Source organism: Manduca sexta, chromosome 26 (assembly GCF_014839805.1).
Source record: "Manduca sexta isolate Smith_Timp_Sample1 chromosome 26, JHU_Msex_v1.0, whole genome shotgun sequence".
Taxonomy (NCBI): domain Eukaryota; kingdom Metazoa; phylum Arthropoda; class Insecta; order Lepidoptera; family Sphingidae; genus Manduca; species Manduca sexta.
Genome location: NC_051140.1, coordinates 7,995,316 through 8,008,507, shown reverse-complemented (window position 1 = coordinate 8,008,507; position 13,192 = coordinate 7,995,316). Strand labels below are relative to the sequence as shown.

Below are 13,192 nucleotides of genomic sequence, written 5' to 3'. Positions count from 1 at the left end.
TGTTAGCGACACGACGACTTCGCGGCCGCCGTGACACTGAGGCCCGTCGACGACGCTGCCTAAGGAGCGACGTTACGGGACGGCGGACGCAGCGGGACTGAAGCCCGCGCGCCGCACGCTCAGCGAGCGACCCGTCAACGCCGCATCCAGAGGAGCAACGTCGCGGGACGGCGGTCGCCGCGCGACTGAGGCGCGCACTGCACGCGCTCGACGAGGGACCCGGCGCCGGCGCATCATGGAACGACGCCCCGCCCACCAGAACCCTACGGCCAATCAGAGCGACGGACGCGCCAACGAGGGAAAAACGGCGGGCCAATGACCGAAAAGTGCGTAGGAGGCACACCCGTGCGTTATAGTGCCTCCTAAACTAGTATGTAAGTCGGGATATTGTATGCGTAGTTTGTAGTTCGAGGCAGAATAAGAAAATTGGTACGAGATAAGCAGATTCGAAATAAACCAGTGAACAAATCCGTGGAAGTTTTAATACAGTCCCCAACATTTCCTGGTCCTTCGAGTGCCGGATTTGTTTGTGGTTGACTCGCGTTCGCGAATAGTAGGAAGGCAAACCGAACGTGCCTAGCGTACGCGTGTTACCGTCGCGAATCTTTGTGCACAGCGATATTGTGCGCAGCGCGAATCTCGTGCCCGGGGCACTGAGCGAAAGTGCAGTGATTGTGCATAACGTGACTGGAGTGAGTGAGCTCTGTGAAGTGTAGTGTGAGCCTAGTTTGTCTTTATCGCACGCTCTGCGATACGGTTACGTCCAACACCGCTGTCTACCGAACGCGATGGTGGTGACGAGAAGCCAGGGCGACGCAGCCGACGTAGAGGAACAGAGGCGATCCCGTGAACGGCAAGAGTCTGACCGCCGTCGGGAGGAAAGACAAATAAGTCTAGAGAGACTAAGGCGCATATCACAAGAGCCGCCTGCCTCACCTCAGACCGAGCAAGCCACGTCCAGTGGGAATAATGTGTACGCCTTCGACGTCTACGGCGCGCATTATGTCGGAAACGGTGACAAAGGTGACGGCAAAGGATCAGCCACGTGTAAGATCGCCCGCACAGTCCGTTCGATCTACCGCCAGCGTAACAACAAGGTTGCGTTTGGCCGAACTGGAGGCTGCAGAAAAGATGGCAGCTATCAAGAGAAAAGAGCTCGAATTGGAGGCCGAGCTTGTAAAGAAGAAACTCGCTTTGGACGTGTCCGCCATTCAAGACGACGCAGAAAGCGTGCAAGGCGAACAACCCGAAGTAGATGTCAATGAATGGCTAAGGAAGAATCCACTTAGCTCTCGAGGAGAGACCGGTGAGTCAAGGGAGGAGCCGAGAACGCTGCGCTTCGACCTACCACGAGCGAGATCACCGACGCCTCCGAGAGCCCCGAGCGACATGGAGAAATTGGCAGTCGCACTCGAAAGAATGGCGAGACCTCGGGTGAGACAAGTAGATTTACCAACATTTTCCGGCGCAGTGAACGAGTGGCTTCCTTTTAAAGCCGCCATGCAAGACACTACGAAATTGTACAACGTGTCTGCCGCTGAGAACATTCAGCGACTAAGAAGCGCGCTGAAAGGAGAGGCGCGTGATGTCGTGGCCGCACTTTTGCATACGGCCACAGACCCGAGCACTATTATGAAGACATTGGAACAGTGCTTCGGACGGCCAGAAGTGATTATTGATCGTGCCTTGGACGAGTTAAGAAAGACGTCCAAGCCCGGCTCAACGGCGACGGAACTCAACAACTTCGCGATCAAGATTCAAAATGTTATATGTGTGTTGCGGAGTATGGATCGCCGTGAGTACCTCTATAATCCACTTTTGACTCGTGAAGTGTTAGAAAAGTTGAGCCCGCACATACGATCACGATGGTGTGATTACGCCTATGAAAATGAAGGAACGCGCTTGACCCAGAGATCGTCGTATTGTCTCGCTTCCTTATGCGAGAAGCGGACAGAGCGTTGAAATATACGTACGCTCCGTCTGCGGGAACGAGCAGCGCGGCGAAAAGAGAACTCAGACCGGCCATCGCGATCAAGAGAAAGGCGAGCAACGTATACACACTTGAACAAGAAGAAAAACAAGAGTGTCCGGCATGCAGCGAGGCGCATGTGTTAACGCAGTGCCCTAAGTACAAAGCACTTAGCGTCGAACAGCGATGGAACCTGATCAAAGAAAAGAAGCTGTGTTTTAAGTGTGCGAACAGTACTCATCGACGCATAACATGCAAAGCCAAGCTGTGCGGTGTGGAACAGTGTCGTCGTCCGCATCACTCATCGCTGCATCAAGCGGAAAAGAAACCGGAAAACACAGAGGTACGTGACAAGGAACAAGTATTGTCAGTGACGCCGAAAACGAACGTCGGCGCACGCACCGTGCTTCTGAAGATGTGCCCGGTCGTAGTCGCCGGTCCACGGGGGGAGGTGAGAACGCACGCTCTCCTCGACGAAGGTGCCACGGTGACATTGATGGATGAAGATCTCGCCGAGAAGATAGGTGCAGACGGCCCTACACAAGCACTGCACCTAAGCGGCGTTAACATGGCTCAAAAGGAAAAAGCCAGCAAGTTGGTGACGGTGCGAATTAGAGGTGTGACAGAAGACGAGCCACACTCAATACGAGCAAGAACAATAAAGCACCTGAAACTGCACCAACAGACCATTCCGGCAGTGCTTATGAAGTTGAAGCATTTAAGGGACCTGCCGGAAGAATTGTGCTATGAACGAGCGCGCCCAGGCATCTTATTGGGCGCGGATCATTGGGAGCACATTGTGTCGCGAGAACTGCGAGTTGGCGGCCGCAACGAACCGGCTGCATCAAGGACGCTACTCGGCTGGGTGGTGCACGGTACGTTACCACGTAGCGTCATAACAAAGAAAGAAAACGTGCTTCATATATACGAGCGGGAGCACGACGGACTGCATAACCTCGTGGAAGATCACTTCAAAATAGAAGCGCTCGGCGTCACACCAGAACCGAGTGAGTGACGCAGATCGACGAGCCATCGCCACATTGAAGACGTCTATAAGGAAGATAGACTGCGGGTACGAAGTCGGCTTGCCGTGGCGACAAGACAACACCGCCATGCCGCCGAGCTACAACGCGGCACTTCGACGCCTGCGACAAATCGAGCACAAGATGGACGCCTCGCCTGAATTTGCCCGCGAATATACTGCACAGGTGAATAACCTTATAGAAAAAGGATACGCAGTGAGGTGCGACGGGTCAGAATCATCGAGCCCCGTCTGTTGGTACCTCCCTCACTTCGCGGTGCAGAACCCGAACAAGCCTGGCAAGCAGAGGTTGGTGTTCGACGCAGCGGCGACAAGTCACGGGGTGAGTCTGAACGACCACTTACTGGAAGGCCCTGACATGTTGATGTCTCTGCCCGGAATAATGTTTCGGTTCCGGGAGAGCGCTGTAGCAGTCACAGCGGACATACAAGAAATGTTCCTGCGAATCAAGATCCGTGCCGAAGATCAGTCAGCGCAGCAATTTCTGTGGCGCGGTAACGACCGAACCAACCCGCCGCAGCGATTTAAGATGACCAGCATGATCTTCGGTGCAGCGAGTTCACCATTCATGGCGCACTTCGTAAGGAATCACAACGCCAACGTGCATGCGCAGCTGTATCCCAGAGCAGCGGAGGCCATCACCAAATATCACTATATGGACGACTTGGTGGCCAGCTACGATACACCCGGAGAAGCGCACGAAGCCATAGAGGAAACGAAGACGGTGCACGCGGCGGCGGGATTCACTCTGCGCGGTTGGAACTCGAACGACGAGAGTGTGCTTCGCGACGTGCCCCCAGAGTTGCGCTCGAATCAGCCCACGCAACTGGGGAGAACATCAACACAGCAAGATATTGGGACTGCGGTGGGACCCGGAGCGAGACGAGCTGGGATTCAACACAGCAATGAGCCGAGTCCCGAAAGAAGTAAAACGCAAGTGCGCACGCCCACCAAGAGAGAAGCCCTCAGTACAGTCATGTCGATCTACGATCCACTGGGACTTCTCAGCGTGTACACCATTCGCGCCAAGATCATCCTTCAGAACTTATGGCGCTTAAAGATGTCGTGGGACGAACGGGTGCCAGAGGAAGACGGCAAGCTGTTCGCGACGTGGTTGTCGCAACTGTCGGCGATCGGTCAGTTGCGCATTCCCCGACATTATGGACCGACGAGCCACGAGCGACGCATCGAGCTCCACGTTATGTGCGACGCCAGCGAGCAGGCCTACGCAGCGGTGGCGTATTGGCGGATGGTCGGCCAAGAGAACGTTACACTCTCTTTGGTGGCCGCCAAGGCGAAGGTGGCACCGCGACGGACGCAAACGATACCCCGCCTCGAGCTGCAAGCGGCGGTAATCGGGGCGCGCCTCGCTGACGCAGTGAAGAAGGAGCATCGCATCGTGGCGGAGAGAACTATATATTGGACTGACTCCACAACAGTCATCCACTGGATCCGGAACGACGAGCGACGGTACACACCCTTCGTCGCGCATCGTCTGCGGGAGATCGCCGAGCTCACCGACAAAAGTGAGTGGCGATGGCTACCCACGACGCACAACGTCGCCGATGAAGCCACTCGACTTCGGAGCGACGCCGTGAGTGAAGACAGCCGGTGGTTCCGGGGACCTGATTTCCTCCTCGAGCCCGAACAATCATGGCCCACGAGAGACGGAAGTCAGGACGACGAAGCAGAGGTCCTGCACGTCACAGAGAGCCCGGAAAAGGAACGCTGGCTGCCCGACCCGACCCGCTTCTCCAAGTATGAAACATTGGTGCGAGCCACGGCGAGAGTCTTGGCGTTCGCGGACATCGCGCGACGCAAGACACCACACCTGGAAGTGGGACACCTGAAGCGGGCGGAGATGTTATTAATGCAACAGGCGCAAAGGGAGAGCTTCGGGGAAGAGCTGCAACGATTGAAGTCTTCCCAGCCGGTACAAAGGACGAGTCGGCTATTCAAGCTGGACCCGGTGTTAGAAGATGGCGTGCTGCGAGTCCGGGGACGCATCGGAGCAGCCACAGTCCCGGATGACGCCAAACGACCGGTCATCTTGGACGGCCGACACCCCGTCACGAAGCTCATCGTGCTGCAAGAACACTGTGCCGCAGGTCACGCAAATAGGGAGCGCGTGACCAACGACCTGCGGCAAAAATATTGGATAATACACCTGAGGCCCACCGTGCGCACCGTGGAACGAGACTGCGCACTGTGTAAGGTGCGACGCACGAAGCCGCAGCCACCGGCCACGGGAGATCTACCCCGTGCCCGCTTGGACCCGTATCATCGGCCCTTCTCCAACTGCGGAGTGGACTACTTCGGGCCGATGATAGTGAAGATCGGACGCCGGCGAGAGAAGCGTTGGGGCGCGCTGTTCACCTGTCTAACGACACGCGCCATACATCTGGAGCTCGCCGCATCCCTGTCAACGGATTCGGCCATCATGGCGTTGCGCAGGATGGCAGCAAGAAGAGGATGGCCGAAAATAATGTATTCCGACAACGCCACAAACTTCAGGGAGCGGATGAAGAGCTACGAGCGGCCTACAAGGAGTGGCAACCCGAGCTACGCAACGTCGGGCTGCTGCATCGGATGGAGTGGCGCTTCATCCCTCCGGGCGCACCCAACCAGGGAGGTGCGTGGGAACGGTTGGTGCGATCAGTCAAAACCGCACTAACCGTCACCCTAAAGGAAAAGGCGCCGTCCGAAGAAACCCTACGGACGTTGTTGGCTGAAGCCGAACATTCAGTCAACTCAAGACCACTGACCCACGTGAGCGTCGACCCGAGGGACCCGGAGGCGCTCACGCCCAATCACTTTTTGTTGGGCTCATCATCGGGCCTTCCCACAATCGGACCCTGTGAAGACGTCGATCGACGGGCATGGCGAGCGGCGCAAGCGTTGGCGGACAACTTCTGGCGCCGGTGGATAGCGGAGTACCTACCGACCCTGGTACCCCGCGGCGAGTCAACAAGAAGAGTTCGTCCGCTGCGCGTGAACGACGTGGTCGCCATCGCCGACCAACAGCTGCCGAGGAACGTGTGGCCGCTGGGGATCGTCCAGCGCACGTTCGAGGGACCCGACGGAGCCATACGAGTCGCTGAAATCAAGACAAAGAGCGGCGTATTTCGACGCCCGGTGACGAAGATCGTCGTGCTGCACCCGGAGGAGGAGGCTGCGCGAGCTACGCCGGGGAGGATGTTAGCGACACGACGACTTCGCGGCCGCCGTGACACTGAGGCCCGTCGACGACGCTGCCTAAGGAACGACGGGACGGCGGACGCAGCGGGACTGAAGCTCGCGCGCCGCACGCTCAGCGAGCGACCCGTCAACGCCGCATCCAGAGGAGCAACGTCGCGGGACGGCGGTCGCCGCGCGACTGAGGCGCGCACTGCACGCGCTCGACGAGGGACCCGGCGCCGGCGCATCATGGAACGACGCCCCGCCCACCAGAACCCTACGGCCAATCAGAGCGACGGACGCGCCAACGAGGGAAAACGGCGGGCCAATGACCGAAAAGTGCGTAGGAGGCACACCCGTGCGTTATAGTGCCTCCTAAACTAGTATGTAAGTCGGGATATTGTATGCGTAGTTTGTAGTTCGAGGCAGAATAAGAAAATTGGTACGAGATAAGCAGATTCGAAATAAACCAGTGAACAAATCCGTGGAAGTTTCAATACAGTCCCCAACAAGACATTTGAATAACTATTATTGCAAGCAAGAATTGCATACAATTATAGCAGTAATTGTTCCGTTTAAATTAAACTTCATTCAAGTTTATGTATGATTTTGCTACTGCTTATAGCTGCCATATTGCTCATCATCAACCGAATGGCATGGTTGTCACGTCATTCAATCGCAAAAAAAATATTGATCTCTAATAAAAAAAATAAATAACTACTGGCGTTATTTTTATTACTCATTAACTAAATGGCGCTACTAGTAGGACTTATTTCTCCAGAGTTCGTTGCAATTAATTTCTTATGACATTATTATGTCCTGGAAGTCCTGGCGCATTTAATTAATTAATACATAAAAGAAAACATATTTCGTTTTAAAAATATTTTAGAAGACGTTATGTATTATATATAACAAAATCAATGAGTGTAGCCCTTATTGTTAATAGTTACATAAAAACGAAATATAAGACAATATTTATAATTAAGACCAATCCTATATTTGAATGTAAATATTTCTTATGTTAGACATTGAAATTAAACTAATTTTCGGATTCTATCGCGGTTTTTAGTATTTTATTTTTCTCCCGACGTTTCGAAGACTTTGCAACTTTCATGGTCACGGGGGGGGACTAAAAAATAAAATACTAAAAACCGAGATAGAATCCGAAAATTAGTTTAATTTCAATGTAAATATTTCCATAAAACAAATCCTTTATTGGTTTTAGAAACTGCAAGCAAAGTCCAATGTGTCCGATCGATTGGAGTGACAGCTGGCGTCATTGCAAAGGGGTCAGTATCCAATTAATGTTCGTTCACAAAGAAATGCAATATCGGAATGAGCGATTTGGCGTTCACAATAGACGTATTTGTTTTTGTGTCATAACGTATTATTGATAGAGGTCTGAAGAGTTCAAAATGCATTATTAAAAATCGTTTCCGTTATGTCAGTAATGGCTGTAGGTATTTGTAGAAAAATCCAGACGAATTCAATGGCAATTTTTGTACTTTAATTATTTCTTCATTTTACCTGGTCTATTTTACCTTTGATACTCGATTATTACATCTAACTATCACGCTACATAATATTATGAATGGTTTCGAGTTCTATTTTATTCTAGTCCTATGCAAATAAGAAACCTTCTAGATCAAAAAATAACCTCAAAACCACCACCAATTGAATATTTAAATCACTATTTGGATAAATTAACACCACTAATGAATTAATCCGCCGCAAAGCATTAAAATGCACGCGCACTGCTCACAAACCCTTTGATTATAAAATTACAAAACCCAGTTTAATTCCATTTTATTGAGCCGCAAATTAGTAATGAGTTTGATGGATGCGTGTTCGGAATTTACGAGTGCCGTTTTAGTGCTAATATAATTTAAACTTTAAAAGTTTGAAGGACTAGTTTGAAGGACAGCTTTACTGTACTAATTTTACCTAAATCCTTAATAACATACATTAAGTAATATACTAACATGGTCGCTACATAGATATAAGAGCAAAAGATGTATTTCGAAAAGTTAGAGATTGTGATTTTGAATAGAAACAGTTATTACTATGATAACACTATGTTTGCAACTCGTAATGAGGGATGGTTACTCCTGGTTGATAAGCGATTATATTTAATGATCAACGTATATGTCATTAATCTGCATTCGATCATTTGCAGCAGAACGATTACCTACGTTGAAAATAAGACTAAATCATGAAAATTAATAATCACTTACTCCATTAACCAAATCTTATGCTCACTGGACTAATACTTCAATAAGTGCCGATTTAATAATTCGTGAAACGGGGAATTGTACCTAAGTATATTAAAGGACTACGCCCCGTTGGAATCTGCTATCGACTAACAGATTGTTCCCGCTCGTCCCCGCCGATTTAGTAATTTTTACTTCGTTTTTACAGCGCGAATAAAAATGATGTTCCATATCGGTACATGTTTTATGAGTCCATAAAGTTAAAGGTAGTAAATAATCGTATAAGTAATGGTGAACTTTTATATATGTAGATAGGTGAATTTTATTAACCATATCGTGTGACAGTCCCCTTTATACAGTAGGTGCTAGGGTTTCGATATTCGCACAATAGTTAGGTATTTTTTGCGGAGAGCTGCTGTGGTTATCGCCATGGGTGCCCTGCAAACGGTGTACAGGCGATCCCCCAGCATACCATCCACGGCAGCCCCTGTGAAGAGTTGGTAGGCCCTACCGTAATCACCAAAGGTGTCAGCGGACGCTACGCTGGAGACCCAAGGCTATCCGGTCTCAGAGCCTGGGACGAAGAAGGGAGGGGATAAAGTGAAAGAAGAGAAGAGGAAGGAGAAGGAGCCCTCTCAGGATAGTTGGAAGGGAGAGGGAGGGAAAATGTTCGCGAACCCTTATAGGCCTCAATGTGTATTTAGCAACCATGAGGTATACACACTGAACTGTGTGCCTGGAGTCGCGGCAAATGTGCCCCCATGCATAGGCGTGCATTTGGTGTGGAGACCAAGCGCACAAGAATTGCCTCGGTGCGTTAGGAGGTTCGGTTAGGTTAGGTTCCGTTGGAAGACAACATTTTTGTGATACAATGATTCTTGTCACCTCGGTTGGTTTTACAATCGTTTTACGACTACTACAATATTACCATTGCCAGAACAACCGATCCTTTATATTTTTCATAGCTGAATAAATTTCTTGTTGAATTTCATTACAAAAGATATTAATACTTATTAGATTTCCGAACACCATCCAGCGCGTAAATTGTGTATTTCCAAGAAAATCACAATTATGTTTCAGTATTAAAATAACAATGTTTTAAAATAATTTTCGCGCAGTAAATATTCTCGTCGTAATTTAAATAAAATAAAAATTTTAAAACATAAAAAAGAACTTCGAGACTTCTACTGGATTTTTAACTCAACTAATTTAGCTTTTCAATGTGAATGGTGCGTTCATTGAGCTGGAGTTTTTACTTGGTTAAATGCTTAAAAATAAATGTAATCCAATCTATACAACTACCTTTAAAGTCATCATATTTACATGAGCTATAAAGTAGGAATCCTTATAATAAACGATAAAGGCAAAGGCAAAAGTTTATTGATGCTGTTATCCAAACATCTGCATTCAACTCCATAGCTTCGCTACGGTTTAGCCGGTAATTGGTGACCCGGCTCATAGCGATATCGTCCGGCATTCATCAAGTGACCGGCTGCCCGATTCACAGCGTTTTCTCGTATACAACTGCTTTTACTTTTATTTCTTGTGCATTTCGTTGGAACGGCAATAGCGTCTGTGAATGCGCTCTTATGCAATTTTCTACAGTATTTACCTTTAACGTTATTAAAGCTTTATGCTAATAGCATCAATTAATTTGTACTTTAATATGAATAATGTGGAATTGTAAGTGCCAAATGAAGCAATAGCAAGCACTTTTAACAAGATATTAGTTACATAACTCATGTTAATTAAAATGTTTCTTATTATTGTTTGTTTCAATACTTATTACTATATAACTTAAAGTCTTTATCCAGATGGTATAAATACTATATTAAACTGTCAATGTCCCTTGTAATACCAATGTCACAATTTGTCAGTGGACTTTCTAAATAATTAAATGGATCAAAATATATTTCTTCTTGTTGACCTTTTCTTCCTCTGATTTTCACTGCTCTAATACTTTTGCTGTTAAACAATAAATATAATATGTAAACAATAAATAATATAACGTAGCAGTTTCATTACTGCTGAATCTTTGAATACTTTTCTTTTATGCACCCCAAAATTCTGTAATGTGGGGCTGACCCCTCTGATAACGTCATCGCCCTCGCGGTATTTTTGTATCGCTAGTAAAATTTGTAACTTAATGATGTGACTGTTATGTGTAATAACAGAAATAGTGGTCAAAAATATTATGCTTTAATTCTGGGCGAAATATTATATTTTTCGTAAAGAATTCAAAGAATTTGTATATAAATTGGCAAATTGCAAGCATTGTTGACATATTCTAACGAAATTCACGAATAAACGTATGACACAACGGTACAAAATGTTTGCGGGACCATTGTTTATAATAAAGTGGCAGAATAATCGTGCAATGGTTTTTGAATATTGTTATTGGATATTATCAGTTTTGTTCTTGGTTGCCTGGAGAGTCCTGCTTAACTCATATTATATGAGCCCTGCTATGTGTATAAAAATTGATTTGAGAACATTGAAATCATTTTTTAAACACATTGCAGTCTTTATCTTCATTTGTTTGAATATAATAAAATGTTTAATGATGATGACACCTGTTTGACATTCAACTTTATTGGTATACCAATAAAGCTATTCTTCTTGTTAGGTTTTTCTGTTACTAATCCTGAGGCCTAAACAAAAATGAGTGTTTTGTTTATCACATCAAGACTTCGACTTAAAATGCAATTTATACCCTCTCTTTGGAATAAACTCTAGCGCCAGCGACATTAGCTTTCAATATCAAGGATTCATTAATTCAAGTCTTATAGTAAGTTAGTCAGGCATAGTTGTGTAATGTTTTTTAAATATGTCTAATTCACAAATTGGCCTCGAGTAGAAATGGTATCTGGAAAAACAATAATTGTATTGTAAAAATGTTCGATGTACTCTGTTATGCGTCTTGATTAAATAAATAAACCACAAATAAACATTAAACCCACTTTCTATCATATAGCGAAAAAAAGTTCGGAAAGTAATTTTACTTTTACTTCCCCTTCAGAATGCAAACAATATTATTAATATTATAAACTAAGGGTTTCTCGCGGCTTCGCCTGCGTCAAAAGCTTTTCCCGCTACAAGAGTCCCTAAATCACTGTACCGATTCCTAGCATCATCCATTGCACCTTGCATTTTCACTGGGTATAGCTAAAACGCTGACCTCATATAGCTATAGTCTTCACCTTATAAATGGATGTAACACATTAACAATAAAAGTGGTTCCATCCCATCGTCAAGAGATGGCGCTACAACGACATCGAAGAAACTATAAATCGCAATATCAAGATTCTTCAGCGAAACATGACTTCCAAAGCAATTGTTCATCATGACAGGATTGCAGAAATGGGGGTTGCAGAACTTAAGAGTTGCAGGATGATAACATAACAGGATGTGAACGCTTAATGTTGGGTTAGGTTAGGTTTTGATGTATGACTTTTATATTATTTCGTGTTTCCAGCATACCTGGCCTAGATAAATATTTATTAAGAACTGAATACTAGCTAAGAGCAGAATAATCAGCGCTTTGCTCCATGAAGTAATGCATATTGCAGAACTGGGGCCTGATTACTGCTACAATATTACACAAATGGATGTGTGCTTATTTGTTGTCTACCTATATCCTAAGTTATACTGCATGTTAATTTTAGAGAAAATAAACAACTTATCTATCTAATTAAAGAAACCACTGAATTTCGATTCAGCTTCGTAGTATACGCGAACTCCAAGAAAACACATAGGTCGCTTGTGAGATCTCGGGCAAAAACTAGAACATAATCAAAGTGTTCAGAATACTATGCAAACTAACGCCTCATCCACCTTCGTTTCCATGCTTTTTGCGTCATCACGGCAACCGATACCTGAAACACAATGGCATAACTTCGTATATTAATTCCTAGAACTACATTAATGTATTCCAACCAGTTCCGTAGCTGCCATAAAGCGGAATTAAACTTGCTGGATCTATGTATTTAGCAAACATTAGTTATAATTCAAATAACTTATTCATACATTGCTTTTGTTGGGAATGGCACAAAAGCCTTCACTAAATAGAACTTGATGTTCATTATGATTAGAAATAGGTACGTATTGACAGACGAAACGCAGTTAATAGTTCTTTGTGTGTATTTATTCAAACGTAACTTTAATTAAATGTTGAATGTGGATTAAATTTGATATTACATTAAGGCTTGCTTAGCACACAGATTCCTACAAAAGAAATATTTTCAGTCATGCCAAAAAAAACCTTGAATATCTAACAAGTCAGTGCCCCATAGTCGTTATTAAAACTAAATTTGACTACATTTTAAAACCATAACACTTTATACATCGAGTTATATCCATGTTCATTCAAAAAATAAACAAATTAATTACCTTCCATCTTCTTTGACATTTAAATGGCTCGAAACTCCACATAAAGACCCCCAGTTAATGTCAGTACAGGACAATGTAGGCACATTAAAAAGTTAAGTGCACTCGCGCACGCCTTCAATATCGAGCAAGCAGTCTCCATTAATCTTCCTATGCATTCGGACGACACAGTAAATGTAAAACAAGTAGTTAAATATTTGATTTACATTTATTAACACTTGTACAATAAACATCAAAATTAGCGGCGATAGCCTAGTTGGTTTTGGAACAGACTGCCGAGACGAATGTCCGCAGGTTCAAATCCCAAGGGCACACACCTCTGACTGTTCTAAAAAAATATGTGTGTATTCTTTGTGAATTATCGCTTGCTTTAACGGTGAAGGAAACAACGTGAGGGAACCTGTATAC

At 45.9% G+C, this 13,192-nt stretch overlaps 1 protein-coding gene across 1 annotated transcript; it reads left to right on the top strand.

The window, feature by feature from the left end:
• Positions 1 to 3,081: 3,081 nt before the first annotated feature.
• LOC119190699 lies at positions 3,082 to 11,887 on the top strand. Its single transcript, XM_037443117.1, has 3 exons — positions 3,082 to 5,643; positions 5,700 to 6,324; positions 11,874 to 11,887. The coding sequence occupies exons 1-3, from the start codon at positions 3,082 to 3,084 to the stop codon at positions 11,885 to 11,887; spliced, it is 3,201 nt and encodes a 1,066-aa protein (XP_037299014.1).
• Positions 11,888 to 13,192: the final 1,305 nt, after the last annotated feature.